Genomic DNA, 15,000 nt, shown 5'->3' with positions numbered 1-15,000 from the left:
TGAGCTCTGTATATCTCCTTGCCTAGAATTGCAAAATCTCTCCTTCAGTCTGGCCAAATTTATTGTAGATAGGTATGCATAACACACCCTGAGAATGATGTGATGAGTTGGTGGAGGCAGTGGCTCTGCAAGGGGAACATCTCTTATGCATTGGTTCTGCAACCATTGAGTTATAAGATGTGGATCTATTTTTTAACTGAATCGGTTTTTATTTTGGTCATTTTTCAGAATGCCTCAGCATAACCGATTGTGACAAATTTTGGTATCAATGAATTTCTCACTCTTTACAATATATATTATATGAATAATATATACAAAGTCACTCTCTCTTTGTCTAATGCAGTGGAAGACAAAGAATCCTCCATGCATTCACAGTAGGGTAGAGCATGTGATGCCAAGTCTGTCCTACACTCTATCCTGCTGTGAATACATGGATTATTTATTGTTTCCCTGGGCAGGAGTTGGGGTGCGGCAGCCCCATGGGAGGGGGTTTCAGCAGTATAGTGAGTTATTTTCTTGTTAGTTTACTTGCAATTTCCCTGATACCTTTTATGCCCTCCCCTGCTATCAGGGCCAAGGATGCGGGGGTTTGGGGAGGTTCTGTGGCATAATTCCTACATAAATGTGTACTAGAGGATGAAAAGAATCCATTGATACCAAAATCATTGTCATTGGTTATGCAAAGGTATTGTGAATTTTTTTATATTAATTTTGCTAGTCATACTTCAGTAATATTAGCATTTGTTTGTTAAGGTATACAAAAGGATCACACCAACCATGGAGAGACGGCAATTAGAAGGGGGTAAGGGGGTGGAAATCAAGAGTTAGGAACAATTTTTAATTCAGTAATTCTTCACAGTGTGGATGCACTGTCCAGAGACAGACTTTTATTCAACAATTTAATTTGCTGTAACTTGGCATCTCCTTTGGGTACTGTTTAAGGGGAGGGTTGATGGAGGGCTCTGCTCTAGAAGGATCCTAGGAGGATAGATTCCTGAGGTTTTAATATTTGGAGTACCTATTCCAGGTAGCATATCAAACCAACCAAGCACCCAAAAGTAGCCAGGCACAGTATATTTTTAATCTTGTTTGTGTATGAACATCATGATGTAATCTCTTTCTGAAGATTGCATAACATGATAATCTTTTATCAGCTTTGATAAACACAATAAAGACATTTGGTGAATTTCTTAAGATTTGTATTGTCACTTCAAACATGGAATATTTTGTATTTTAATAATTTAGTTTAATTAATAATAAATGAGTGTTAATGAGAGCTATATTGAAGGAAGAGACTGTGAGATAGAAATAGGAGAAGAAATAGCTCTTGTGCATATGTAAAAGAATACAGTGTATTGTAATACTTTTACTTTGCATTTTTTTGAATTCTGGATTAGAAGGTTGACCAGTCTTTAATTTTTTTTTTTTTTCTGTAAATTTATAAAGCAATATATACAATTATATATTGATTATTAACTTTCCTGGGCCTTTATTTTAGGTGCAGTTACAGAGAGTAGGCCTATTACATCTATCTTCCTTGCAATATGTCTTCAGGGGCCCTGTGAGTAGATGCAGTTTTGAATCAGTAGGGTTTGGGTGATGCCTCACTGTTTACTATTGGGCACTAGCAGCAGGAAAAGCCTCCTCTTTCCTTGCTTTTACTATCATCTTTTATCTTTCCATCATTAGATATTGAAGCTCTAAGTAACCTATAATTTTGTTTTAATAATATTAATCTGCTTTTAAATAACAGGTGCTGCCAACTGCATTCACCACCTAACAGCTTTTGTTTCTTAATTTGATGAAATGCACTTACGTCACATATATATACGCACATTAATTTCTATATATATTTGCAATGTTATTCATTTACACTTTTAGATATGCATTTGGAATGCAGTCCCAGATTATGCAGTATTTATATACTTTTGATAATGTAACTGTGGTGTAAAAATTAGTGTTTGGAAGTGCAGTCTTTAGCAATATGTTTTCACTTTTGATATGGCCTTTGTAGATAATGACTTGTAATGTAATTGTTACCCACACCCCAGGACTGATGTGGAAGGGTATCAGTTGTAGAACCCATATCAAGACCAGATTTGTTTATTGAAATAGCCTAGATTGAGTATGTGTATTCAAGATTCAGGATGTTATTAAAAGCTGGATGCTTTTAGACCCCTATCTTTTTCTTGGTCATGTTTTACACTCGCATAGGTTTATAGGGAGGGAAATTAGATTCATAATTATTCCAGATTATTTTTTCAGTTATTGTTTTACTATTTTTTATTTCTTGTTTATTCATTAAATTCATTTTCTTCTGCTATGTGTAAAAGTTTCCACATTCTCTTAATCAGTTGGGGAGACTTCACTTTATTTCATTGCTTTTTGTGTGAGTGTGTATAGTATGGGGGGATACTGATAAATAACAGAAACTTGTACAAAAATGTTTAGGCTACTGTATTGAATATATTTCCATGAAGATATGTAGGATTTAAATGGTGCATTACTGTTTTTTATGATCATTTATTCTAAATAAAAACTATGTTCAGAGCTACTAATACTTTTGTTGTTTTTAAGAGTTCAGGAACAGGATAATTAATAGTGAGGAATATAATATAGTCAGTTGTTAATATATCTAGAGGTTTGTAGGTTATCCTTATGGACCACTTTTATCATACCGAAGACTAATTCCCCCCTTTTTTTTTCTTTTGATAGAATGTATGGGTACCAACCACAAGCAGCGGCGCAAGCCCAGCAATACCAGCAGCAGCAGTCGGGACATGAGCAATTCCAACCGCAACAACAGGGTTACCAGCCACAGGCGCAACAGGGATACCAACCCCAAGCTCAAATGGGATACCAACCCCAGGCACAGCAGGGCTATCAACCTCAGCAGCAGCAGTATGGACACCCACAACAGCAGCAGCAGCAGCAACAACCACAACAACAACAACAACAGCAACAGCAACAGCAACAGCAGCAGCAGTACCAGCAGGAACAGTATGGAGCCCCACAGCAGCAGCAGCAGGCACAGCCACAGCAGTCTTCTTTTCAAGATTTCATTGAATCCCAAGAGACAAAAGAAGTAAGGAAATAGTTATTTGTTTTGTGACTGTTTGGAAGAAAGTTAACAATGAAGACAGTTTTTCTTTAGATGAGATTGATACTGTATAATTAGGTAAGATATTAGGGTGTTTGGGAATTGAACCCAAGTATAGTTACATCTTCATTGTCAATTGCCTGATGTGGAGATCTCTCACAAACATAATTACAGGGCGTACGCTTTTCCTGGAATGTGTGGCCATCAAGCCGAATTGAAGCTACTCGCATGGTGGTCCCAGTTGCTGCTGCTTTCACACCCCTGAAGAAACGAGATGACTTGCCCCCAATCTGTTATGAACCCTTGAAGTGCACTCAGTCACAATGCGGGGCCATCCTGAACCCTCTCTGTCAGGTTAGGTTTTGTTCTTTGTGATATTGCTGAATTAATTATGAAATAAAGAAGTTAAATTCTTCTTTGGTATTTTTGTTTTAATGTGGTATGTCAGATTATATTCTTTTATATAGAAAACTTACAAACATGAAATGGTGATCTTGCAGGTTGACTACCGATCAAAGATGTGGGTCTGCTGCTTCTGTTTCCAGCGCAATCCATTCCCAAGTAGCTATGCATCCATCAGTGAGCAGAGTCAACCAGCTGAGCTTTTCCCTCAATATTCAACAATTGAGTATACTATTATGGTAAGTTCTATTTCTTCGTCGTCTTCTTCTTCTTCTTCTTTTTCTTCCATGATATCTGCAGATAATTAGTATTTCCAGTGACTTTGAAATAGTACTGGAGATAGTTTTTTTTAAATGATTAAAAAAAAAAAAAAAAAAAAAAAAATTGGAAGAGATTTCCTTGTTGTTAAAGGGATTGTGATCATGTTATTCTCAAAGTTATTGTTCAATTTTCAGAGACAGCAGAATATGCCACCAGTTTTCCTTTTTGTGGTTGATACCTGTGTTGATGAGGAAGAATTGTCAGCCCTAAAGGAATCGATTACAATGTCCCTCACACTCATGCCAGCTAATGCCCTGGTGGGATTAATCACCTTTGGACGTCATGTACATGTGAGTATCCTGTCTTCTTGTCTGGGTGCCTTGCACATGTGTTGGCAATAACCTAAAAATAGAATGCTGACCTTTAATTGAAACATGTTTAATTAATTTGAGCACGTCTGATTTTTCTCAGGTTCACGTATTAGCAAATGAAGTATTAAGGAAGCAGTACGTGTTTCCAGGACAAAAGGACCAGACAGCAAAGTCTGTACAAGAATACCTTGGGGTTGGACTGAAGGCTACACAAACACAGGTAATATTTAACACTTTGTAACTGCTTACATTTTTAATAGCATTTTGTTATGGCATTGATGTGAGAGCTCTTTTAATATAGAAATATAGATTTTTTTTTATGAACTTGAGAATGTAAAGAACAGGATGAGGGAGAGAGTCTAGAAATTAGTTTGGTAGCTGATATTTGCTGCTGTTAGAGAATAGGGAAGCAAATTTCCACGGCACTTACCTGTCATATTACCTTTTCAGATGCCAGGCCAGGCTGCCCCTGCACCTCAGCCTGGTCAGATGAACAACAGGTTCTTGCAGCCTGTGCAGGAGTGTGAGATTATGCTGGTTGACATCCTGACTGACCTCCGCCGCGACCCCTGGCCAGTATCCTCAGGAAAACGACCTTTGCGTGCAACAGGCTCTGCTCTGTCTATTGCTGTTGGTCTGCTAGAGGTAATGAATTTCTTTGGATGAAAGAGTGTTGAATTGGAAGTGAAAGATAATGTACTCTTGAAAATCATATATTTTGATGAATTTTATTTTCTTGTCAGTAATCTGTAACTTTTAAGTAGCCCAAGTTACCCCATTTAGTAGTGTCTCATTTTGAGATATCCACAGTATTTTGATGATGTATAAGGTTATACAAGGCACATTTTTCATACTTGTTATTGACTTGACAATCAGTTCTGTTTTGAAAAGGTAGAATGATAATATCTATAAAAATAGATTATTTGGTTTCATTTATGATTCCCATATTGCAGGCATGCTACCCCAATACTGGAGCTCGTATCATGACTTTCTTGGGAGGAGCTTGCTCTGTAGGCCCAGGAATGGTTGTGGATGATGATTTGCGCAGACCTATTCGTTCACATCATGATATTGAGAAGGTGAGAAAAAAAATTTGTTGGTTGACATAATGTTTTGTTTTCATAGATCTCATTTTGCCATTTTGTAAAAAGGTTAAAGTAATCTCAGCTTAGTTGAGTTCGTAATCCTTTCTCTTTTCTCCAGGACAACTGTAAGTACATGAAAAAGGCTATCAAGTTCTATGAAGCACTAGCCAAGAGGTCTTCTGATAACGGTCACATTATTGACCTGTATGCATGTGCCCTGGATCAGGTTGGACTGCATGAAATGAAGTACTGTTCCACTTACACAGGGTGAGTTTGAGAATCACTCTTCTAAGTCCATGTCAAAGTAATTTTTTGTTTTTGAATATTGATGGCTATATAAACTTGGTGTATACATTAATGAAGGTGTCACCTACTTACAGAGGTCACATGGTTCTGGGAGACTCGTTCCAGTCATCCTTGTTTAGGACAACATTCCAAAGGGTGTTTTCCCGTGACGAGAAGGGTAACTTGGAGATGGCATTCAACGCCACTCTCGAGGTGAAGACTTCTCGGGAACTCAAAAGTATGGTTTTTAGTTTTCTTTGCATAGGTGTTAGCTTGATTATGTGTGTATGGGAATTCCTCATATAGTATGTCTGTTGTAGATTTTTAGACAATGAGTTTTAAATAGAATGTTTTTTTATATTTTGATTGTTCTTTATGAAATGCCAATATTTCAGTAAGAAATGTTCTGTGCATGAAGAGGAAAATCTAAGAGTGGAATTTCTGTGTTATGAAACATGTTCTGATAACTGATCCTCTCTTCTAAGCATTTGTGATAATTATATTTCGGCTTTACATTATATAATGGACTAAATAGGAATAAAATGTCATTTTATTTGTCTCTAGTTTTTTTTTTTTTTTTAGATAAGATTTTCTTGAATCCTTATGTAGTCACATTATTTTTATATTTATATGCTGTAAATGTTAGAAGCTTTCATTGATTTTAGGATTTATCGTCTAAACATATGGAATATTCATACAAAGTCCTTTCCTTATGTGTATCTTTTCTTTTTACTTTAGTTGCGGGTGCACTTGGCCCGTGTGTGTCTGCCAATGAAAAAGGACCAAATGTTGCTGAAACTGAAATTGGCATTGGAAATACCACCAAGTGGAAGATGTGTGGTTTAGGACCAAGCACGACTGTGGCCATGTTCTTCGAGGTAGCCAACCAGCAAGGCTCAGACATTCCAGGCACAAGAGGACATGTTCAGTTCATTACTAGATACCAGCACGCCTCAGGACAGACGAGGGTCAGAGTCACAACAGTCGCACGAAAGTAAGTTTGCGTTGAGGAATATGTTATGAAAATATTTTTTAAACAAAAGTTTGGGTGGTTTGAATTCCTGATTTTCTAGATATAATTTTTAATCTATTATATATATTTTTTTACTTGTATATTTTTTCCAACAGTTGGGCAGATGCACAGACAGGGCAGCAATTCATTTCCCTTGGTTTTGACCAAGAAGCAGCTGCCGTGCTTATGGCACGCTTAGCAGTCAACAGATCAGAGACTGATCAGGATGGAACAGATGTCCTACGTTGGGTGGACAGGATGTTGATTAGGCTTGTAAGTGTAGAGACATTCCAGTTGGTATGAATTTCTAAAACATGAAACCGATTGAACCTCATTTATTACTACTGGCAATACTAGTTGAAAAGTAAATACTATATCACTAATGGTTGTAAATGCTTCTTGTTTCATATGAAATTATTTTTCTGTTTACAGTGTCAGAAGTTTGGTGATTTCACTCCGAATGACCCCAATAGTTATCGCTTCCACGATACGTTCACACTTTATCCTCAATTCATGTTCCATCTGAGACGTTCACAGTTCCTCCAGGTGTTTAACAACTCTCCAGATGAAACCTCTTTCTATAGGTGAGGTGTTCTAGTTATTAATGTGGGGGATAATTTTTGTGCATAAGGTCTCTTAATGACAAATAGAATTCATGAAAAAGTTTAATTAGAAACTGCAGACTAGGAGAAAAAGATAAGTTTGAGGAGTCAGTGAACTTGTAAGAGACCTATGTTGAGATCTGAATTTAAATGTTTTTATCATTCTTTTAGAATATCTCTTCTGCTTTTCTTAGTCTTATCAGAGGTTACTGTTTCCAGATGCATGCTGAACCGTGAGACTGTGACAGAGTGCCTAACCATGATCCAGCCTGTATTGTGCAGTTACTCCTTCCAAGGTGTTGAGCCTGTTATGCTAGACACCTCCTCCATTCAGCCGGACCGCATATTGCTCCTGGACACTTTCTTCCACGTGCTTATCTTCCTTGGAGAGGTGAGTGTGTATTGCCGGGGATATCAGTGGCTGTTTGCAATAGTTACCTTTATAGTTTTTTGTATATTTAGATATATCAATTAAGTTCTGTCGTAGTATTTCATTACATTTTTACATGCTTGCAAAGTTAATCTATCAGTGAAGGTATTGGAAATCTCTTGACATCATAAACTCCAGTGATTTCTGGCAATCATCCTGCCACTGGGAGCAGGAGTCCGCTAAATGTAACGGAACCTCCCGCTTGACACTCTAATGCTTCACCACTCATATAGCCATTCCTGGCAGATCAAGCTGTTTGTTATGATGGATATACATGTGACCCAACAGTACCGGCTTAACCCAATGGCGCCGGGTATAGAAAATTAAAAAAAACTCTACGCTCTGGCGAACGGCGGCAGCGCGCCGACTCTGAGCGCGTGAATTCGGTACATCAAGCCGAATCATTGCCTCGGGGCGTTTTGGCGCGGCGCCGCTGCGGACAGCCGCACGCCTCACATCGGGCGTATTGTTATGACGGCGATAGCCGTGACCCGTCGCCATTGGGTTAAGCATGGTCTTAGGCTTGTTCATGCATAGAAAGATATTCATTTAGGGAGTAATATGGGAACAGAGCATTAGGCATAGGTGTTGCATGGATGAGTATTGTGTCTAAATTTCACCCTTTGTATACCTCAGACTATGGCAGCCTGGAAGAGGGAGGGTTACCATGAACAAGAAGAATATGCAGTCTTCAAAGAACTCTTACAGTCTCCAGTGGATGATGCTCAAGATATCCTGGCAACCAGGTTCCCCATTCCACGTTATGTTGAGACAGAGCAAGGAGGATCACAGGTTTGTTTTTGAAGAGTAAAGTTTGCAAGTAATACTCTGTTGTGCACTACATACTGTCCCAAAAGTTGTACATAAATTCTAAAAAAATTGCTTCTTTTGGCAGGCTCGGTTCCTTCTCTCTAAAGTGAATCCTTCTCAAACACACAACAATGCTTTATATGGGGTAAGTATGTTTATATTTTTATATATATATATTAATTTTTTTAAGCATAATTCTAAATATTTAATCAAGTTTATAAGTTTGCATATACATCCCTTCATTGGTATATTATTTTGTTTCTGTGTTTATAAAGAAAATTTTAAAAGCTATTCAGTTTGAGTGGTTAAATTAAATATCAAGGGAATCAGAAATTAATATAGAGCACACAATTTTTCCCCCCCTTTTGACTTTGCAGTCAGCGATCCCAGACCCCAATTCTACGGTATTTATTATTTTTTTGTGGTTTGGTGATGGCACAAATTTAAGCTTCTATTTTTATCCAAAACAAAATTGTAGCACTTGTTGGTGATGGTGAAAACACAGCAAAAGGCTTGATTTGAATATAATTAGTTCCTTTTATGATGGTGTTTGTGACACACATTAGAAGGTGCTGGATATTAAATTTTGTAGTTTGAACACAATGTGTAACACACACAACTCAAAAACCAAGTTATTTCTTTTAAACACTCTTAAATTATTTACTAACACAAATCTTGTGGTTTGCCTTGAATATTTCCATGGTTTTGGTCATTTTAGATTATGAAAGGTAAGTCTGACTTTCATGAACAATACAAAATGTGTGACATCTTCAAATGGTTATTGGGAAATGAACACTGATTTTATATTTCAGTTTAGAGTCATTTCTCACTAAGTTTTCCTTTCTTTTTGAAAATCAAACAAATTCATTTGATTGAATTTTTCAAAATTTGACTTGATACGATGCAATATACAGATATGATGAAAAAGAAAAGAAAACTAAATGGATATATACTCTCTTGAAATACAAATACAGACATGGGTCTAATGGTTTACTGAATAATATAATTCTTGAATTATAAAGACTTTCTTGGAAAACAGATGGTGTGGTCTGATCTTTCGTTTTCATAAATAGATGGAAGTGGTATTAATATTTAAGGCATTTTCTCTATATTGCTAGGGCTAGATAACTAAGAAGAATGTCTTTAGTTGTGTGTCAAGTATATAATTAAATGAAAAATAAGATGCTAATTTTGTAAACCCCTTCTTTATACAACAAAGGAATTCATGTGAAGGATTTTTTTTTTTTTTTTTTGTAGATGTAAACAAACAAACAAAAAAATTAGATATATCAAATTCTAGCTATTATTCTTTGTGTAAGAATTAATAGTCTGGTTGTAGTAGGCAAGTTCCAGAGGTAATAATTATTTATATATCGTGTTTTAAAAAAAAAATGTTGGGTATAATTTAAGCTAGCACATTTAGATACATAGTTTTTTGGTAATTATTTATTTTTAGGTAATAGTTTTCTAGTGCCCCATCTCCTTTCATTCTTGGTGTTGATATAGCAGTCATTTTATTTATTATTTTTTTTTGAAAGATGACTTCAACTTATAATAAGTGTTCAATGATTTTTCAGGATGGTGGTGCCCCAGTTCTCACAGATGATGTCAGCTTACAGGTCTTCATGGAACACTTGAAGAAGTTGGCAGTAACGTCAAATGCATAAAAGCAATCTTAGCCAATTTTACTACAATTAAGTATGACTCTTTGCCTATAAAATACCAGTTCTCCAGATTTAAAATTGAAGTTTTAAAGATGCAAGCATTATTTCTTCGAAGACACAGAAGTCCTTGCATCACAGATAAATTATATTTCAGGATTTTTAATACTTCGGTGACTACTCGGTGATTTATATTTAAGCTTGTACAAGGCAGTGTCTTAATCTTGGAAGTGGGTTTCTATTCAATTATCAGATGATAATAGGTGGCAAAGAAAATCAAGTGTTGTGCAAGTGGTACATTAAGAGGATTTAAATAAGAAAAATGTTCAAGAGAATTTATTTTATTTGTTAATCTTACCACAGTATATTATTATCTTCAGTTGCTGTAATGTGTTAAATAAAAGGAGCATTTAAATTATTTTCTTGATTGTTTTTCGTATCCTGTGCCCTTAATTGTTACTTATCAACAAACAATCCAAATGTGTTATGGTTGTGTTCATTTGCAGTGCTAGTACATAAAAGCCATTGAACTTCAGTCTGAAACTATCAATATTACTGTAGCTAGGAAGCAGGAAGAAACTTAAATTAACCCAATGCTGACAGGGGTGGCATGTACATACATGCCATGCCCACGGTGAGTTTACTTTACTAATTGTTTTTATACATGGATGGCTACACTAATGAGTCAATTACTAGTACTGCCTCTCTAGCCCATTTACCCTTTTCCTTGATTTATGAAAATATTTTGTTACCTTATTTTGCTGTTACTAATGTTTATAACATTACAGTAATTATAATTTCTATACTATTGAAAGCATTATTAAAAAATATGCTTTTCAAGCCAATTCAAGGTATGGTGAAATTAGGTAAGGTCACAAGGTCTACTAATTGACTCCTTTGTGGCTAAGCACTAGCAGAGCCATCTTTGTGCAAGACATTTCACAAAAATATAAAAAACGAGCACACCATTCTCCCCATTTTTTATTAATTTTCCCCTGCAGCATGTGGTTTAGCAGAAACAAACAGGAATAAGTATGCATGCAATATACAAAACTACCAAAAAAAGAAAAGAAAAAAGTCTAATGATAATTAGCTAAAAAAGCAGGAATGGTATAAATTTGTATAATTCAAAACAACAGATCATACCCCCCCCATCCCTTGCTCTTTGTTGGGGGGTGGGGGCTTTGGAGACGGAGACTGAGGCCCATTGTAGGGGATCACCCCTACCTTGAACCTAAACCCTCACCTCATAATTCTGCATGGTCCTTTTCTTCTCCCCGTTCCACTTTCCCTCTCTTCATCTTCTGTCCACTTCCTAGGGTGTGAGAAGTGCTGAAACGATCATGAATGGCCTCCAGTTGTTGGCACAGTATTTCCTTGGTTAATCACCTAGCCTTTACCCCATAAGGGGACCCTGAGAGGTAGACCGTTTCTTTTTCCCAATGATTTCAGGCTCACCATGGCTTGTAAGGCTTGCCTCTTCATCAACTAGGCCATCTAAATTTTCCAACCCCTGCCTCTCCTTTGACCACGGCTCTAACCACTGATACTAATACCCCATTGATAATTGGTGTCAGCTCTGTCCATTCTGAATCATTCACCTGGGTCATTACTTGACCTTCAGATTATATCCCTTCCTCTCTCCCATCATTATCTACTACATCTACTGGATAGTCCTTCATTGTCTACCCCTCCCCCCTTATTACTACTATTCATCCCTATTGTGCTCCTCCCCGCAGTACTACCTCACTCCGCACCATCCCATTTTCCTGCTGCCCTCATCCTTCTACTGCTCCCACCTCTACAAACCTTTTGCCCCAGCCAAGTCAGATCAGTCCTTTGCTATTCTCCTCTCTTTTGACAGCATCTCCAAAAACAAGTAGGCAAAATTTCCTTTCTCAGCTATTCCAATCATTCACACCTTGTCACAGTTATGGATGTGTCCCAAACTCATGCCCCAATCTCACTCCTCCATTAACCCCTTGGTGACCAGTGAAGAAAACTAGAAAAGTAAAAAAAAAAAAAAAAAAACTCTCTCTCTCTCTCTCTCGACACTCTGGCGATCAATGGCAATGCCCTGACTTTGAGCGTGGGAGTTCGGTACATCAAGCCGAATCACTGGCTCGTAGCGCTTTGGCGCACGGCTGTGGCATACAGCCGCACGCTACATTTTGAGTGGTTTGTTTTGACGTCTATAGACGTGACCCTTCTTTAAGGGGTTAAAACTTCTACTGTAACTGTTCCATCTTCCCAACAAGGACTGGTAAGACTGAAAATGATCTGTTTGCCTGCCTTGTTGACTATGATGCAGTGGCAGTATAGTGCTACACTATTCTTCCCAGAGGCCAATATTGGCAAGATTAGCTTCCATAGGCATGACCTCCCCCATGAAGTTTATATTGGTGGAGTGTCATGCCTTGTCTGACCATATCAACCCCTTCCTTGCCTATGTCAGAAATGTTGGTATTTTAGCCACCCAGCCAAACACTGTTGTTCCACAGCCCACTAATCCATTCACTCATCAACTCCTTTACCCATGTTTAACCTTTCCAATATTACTCAACCTCCCTTCGCTACCCTTTACTATACCTTCCTATAGTGCTATATGACCTTAGATGTCAAGCACATTTATCTTGCTTTTTACCATTAACCATCCACAGCCTGCTGCCCTCTATGTGCCCAACCTGGCCAAGACCATTCAAATTGCTCTGCTCAGTCATGCACATGTGCCAGTTGTGGTGGCTCCCATAATGTATTTTACAGGAGCTACCCTGCATACAAACTTAAATCTGAGGTAGCAGTTCTCAGATTCAAACTAGGCCTCACTCTACCTACTCTACCTAAACACCCCATCCTCTCCTTTTCCATGTGTGCAACCATTCCCTCTTCCTTCCCCATTATCCTTATCACTCCCACCTGGATGCTCATGTGACTCCCTTGTCACAACCATGTCCTTTTCCAGATCCTTCCCCTTTTGGCATTCTTCCTGATACTTCACCATCTTCCCCTGTTCCCTTATCTCATTCTCTGGAGACTTCTCCAACTACGATTTCTACCCATATTACCCAGTGATTGTTTCTCCATTTGATCTAATTGTCATATACGCTTAACCCCTTTCCCTTTTACAGATCCCCTCTGCACTACATATGCTATCCCATATTTACCCTTTTCATTGCCATGCACTATAGTGCTCTACAAATTTTGAAAACTAACACATTTTGTCCTGATCATTAACTCATTTTTACACTTTTTCCTACAATATTCTATCATGATGCTAAACTTGGGGCTTTGCTCACTTGGCCTCACCTTATTGCTGTATTTTGAAAACGCCAGTAATGACTTTAGATGTTGACATGATGGAAAATTTTCAATAAATATACAAAATAAAATAAAAAACAGACCATACAAAGACACCTTTATTACCTGATTAATCCTAAAGGTAATCTGACCTATCAATACATATATTTCAGTGCAACAAAGATAACAATTTAGATATTAAGTCATAAGGAAAATACATTTCTATGCATATATCAAGAAAAAATAATCAGGGAAAAGGGAGATACAGAATTTGAATACATAACAAAGAATAACAGATTATATTGTATTTGAAAAAAATAACAGAAAAAGAGTAAATTTTATCTGATATGAACTACTAATACATGCAAATAATTACTAAGAGCAACTTACAGAAATGAGTGTCTAAATAAAAATGAAAACCAAACATTCAAAAAGTCTACAGAAGAATACTTACTACCAAACACAGTCACTACAATAATGCCTCATTCATTCATTCACTTATTCCAGAATATCTCCATTTCTGTTGCTTCTTTCATTCACCACAATCTTTCATACTGCTTGAGTCATTAATTTCTAAATCTTCAAGACAATCAATGACATGCAGGATTTGCCCAGCTGATGGCCTCTTTTCAGGGTCAGAGTCTGTGCAGGCATAGAAGATCTCAAGGACCGGTAGGTACTCATCTTCAAGGATGACATCAGGGAGGGCAGGCCGGGTACCTAGTCAGAAATTGCTTTTTTTAGCTCTTTGTATTTCGTTGAACATCTTTAACCTACTGAAAATGGGTACAGGCAGCGTCCAATTAATTAATCAATTATTAAACATTGACGTCTTCTTCCTGTTTACCCTATTCATTGAATTTTCAGGAGAAAAAAATATTTCAGTTACTGTTATGAACATTATTATAATTATTTTCTTTTTTATGATTATTATTATTTCTATTATCATCATAATGTTATAATAATAGTAAACTAAGTAAGGTCAGGTAGGCCTGGCACTTGACTTCTGATGACTAAGTACTTATGGAGCCATCTGTGTGTAAACAAAATTAATAAAACAAAACCACGGTAATCACTGCGTGTCTACATGCACTCTTGGTGTCCTTAGATTAATATTTAAAAACAATAATAAGAATGATAACATTTATGCATTCTTTTACACACCTAATGCTTTTTGGAAGCTATCCTCCCGCTCCATTTCCAACATCAGTCTTGTTTCTTCATCAACAACTTCATCAGTGGATTCGGAGCTGAGTTTATCCACGTGGGGTGGGGAAAGAGAGATCATTTCCCTGTTGAGAGGGAAAAAAAAGGAGACAAAGAAAAAAGTTGTAATATAGTAAAGTTTATAAACAATAGTATTAAAGTGTTTACAAATAACAATAATGGAAAAGCAAGCCAGCATATGCTCAATACCTACAATAATCCAAATCAAATAAATTATTACAAATGCTGAAATGTTCCTCTGTAAGATGAAATTGTATATATTTTCTACTGTATCTCCAAAAAACACAGATTATATGAACCAAATTAAAAAAAATAAATTTCTTACTCTCCCCATATTTTGAAAATCTTTGCTACAGCAGCCCAACCAAGAAAGAAAGAATGAAAAAACTTTAAAATTCTTCTTGTAAATTTAAAATTCCAGCAATGATAAACACCTGCATACTGGTGATGACTGATG

At 36.9% G+C, this 15,000-nt stretch overlaps 2 protein-coding genes across 4 annotated transcripts in view; one reads left to right on the top strand and one right to left on the bottom strand.

Annotated features, from left to right (window-relative positions):
• The window catches only part of LOC125038907 (protein transport protein Sec23A-like), an 11,651-nt gene extending 1,213 nt beyond the window's left edge, over positions 1-10,438 (top strand). Inside the window, exons 2-19 of one of the 3 annotated variants that reach the window (XM_047632556.1) lie at positions 1,499-1,561; positions 2,716-3,085; positions 3,275-3,454; positions 3,601-3,741; positions 3,958-4,113; positions 4,235-4,354; positions 4,585-4,779; positions 5,088-5,213; positions 5,338-5,486; positions 5,600-5,742; positions 6,243-6,498; positions 6,633-6,789; positions 6,949-7,100; positions 7,338-7,509; positions 8,185-8,340; positions 8,444-8,503; positions 8,736-8,762; positions 9,936-10,438. In XM_047632556.1, the coding sequence (XP_047488512.1) occupies positions 1,545-1,561; positions 2,716-3,085; positions 3,275-3,454; positions 3,601-3,741; positions 3,958-4,113; positions 4,235-4,354; positions 4,585-4,779; positions 5,088-5,213; positions 5,338-5,486; positions 5,600-5,742; positions 6,243-6,498; positions 6,633-6,789; positions 6,949-7,100; positions 7,338-7,509; positions 8,185-8,340; positions 8,444-8,503; positions 8,736-8,762; positions 9,936-10,025 (2,667 nt within the window). In that variant the 5' untranslated portion in view covers positions 1,499-1,544 and the 3' untranslated portion in view covers positions 10,026-10,438. The remainder of the gene's footprint in view (positions 1-1,498; positions 1,562-2,715; positions 3,086-3,274; positions 3,455-3,600; positions 3,742-3,957; positions 4,114-4,234; positions 4,355-4,584; positions 4,780-5,087; positions 5,214-5,337; positions 5,487-5,599; positions 5,743-6,242; positions 6,499-6,632; positions 6,790-6,948; positions 7,101-7,337; positions 7,510-8,184; positions 8,341-8,443; positions 8,504-8,735; positions 8,763-9,935) is intronic. The other 2 variants (XM_047632557.1, XM_047632558.1) reach the window with 2 other exon arrangements.
• Positions 10,439-13,421: 2,983 nt separating this feature from the next.
• LOC125038908 (lymphokine-activated killer T-cell-originated protein kinase-like) overlaps positions 13,422-15,000 on the bottom strand; it is a 7,507-nt gene continuing 5,928 nt past the window's right edge. Inside the window, exons 7-8 of the mRNA XM_047632559.1 lie at positions 14,481-14,608; positions 13,422-14,036 (exon numbers count right to left, since the gene is read on the bottom strand). Of these exons, the coding sequence (XP_047488515.1) occupies positions 13,849-14,036; positions 14,481-14,608 (316 nt within the window). The 3' untranslated portion in view covers positions 13,422-13,848. The remainder of the gene's footprint in view (positions 14,037-14,480; positions 14,609-15,000) is intronic.

This window comes from Penaeus chinensis, chromosome 26 (genome assembly GCF_019202785.1).
Source record: "Penaeus chinensis breed Huanghai No. 1 chromosome 26, ASM1920278v2, whole genome shotgun sequence".
NCBI lineage: Eukaryota > Metazoa > Arthropoda > Malacostraca > Decapoda > Penaeidae > Penaeus > Penaeus chinensis.
The sequence above is the reverse complement of the archived record's forward strand: the minus strand, read 5'-3'. Positions and strand labels throughout refer to the sequence as shown.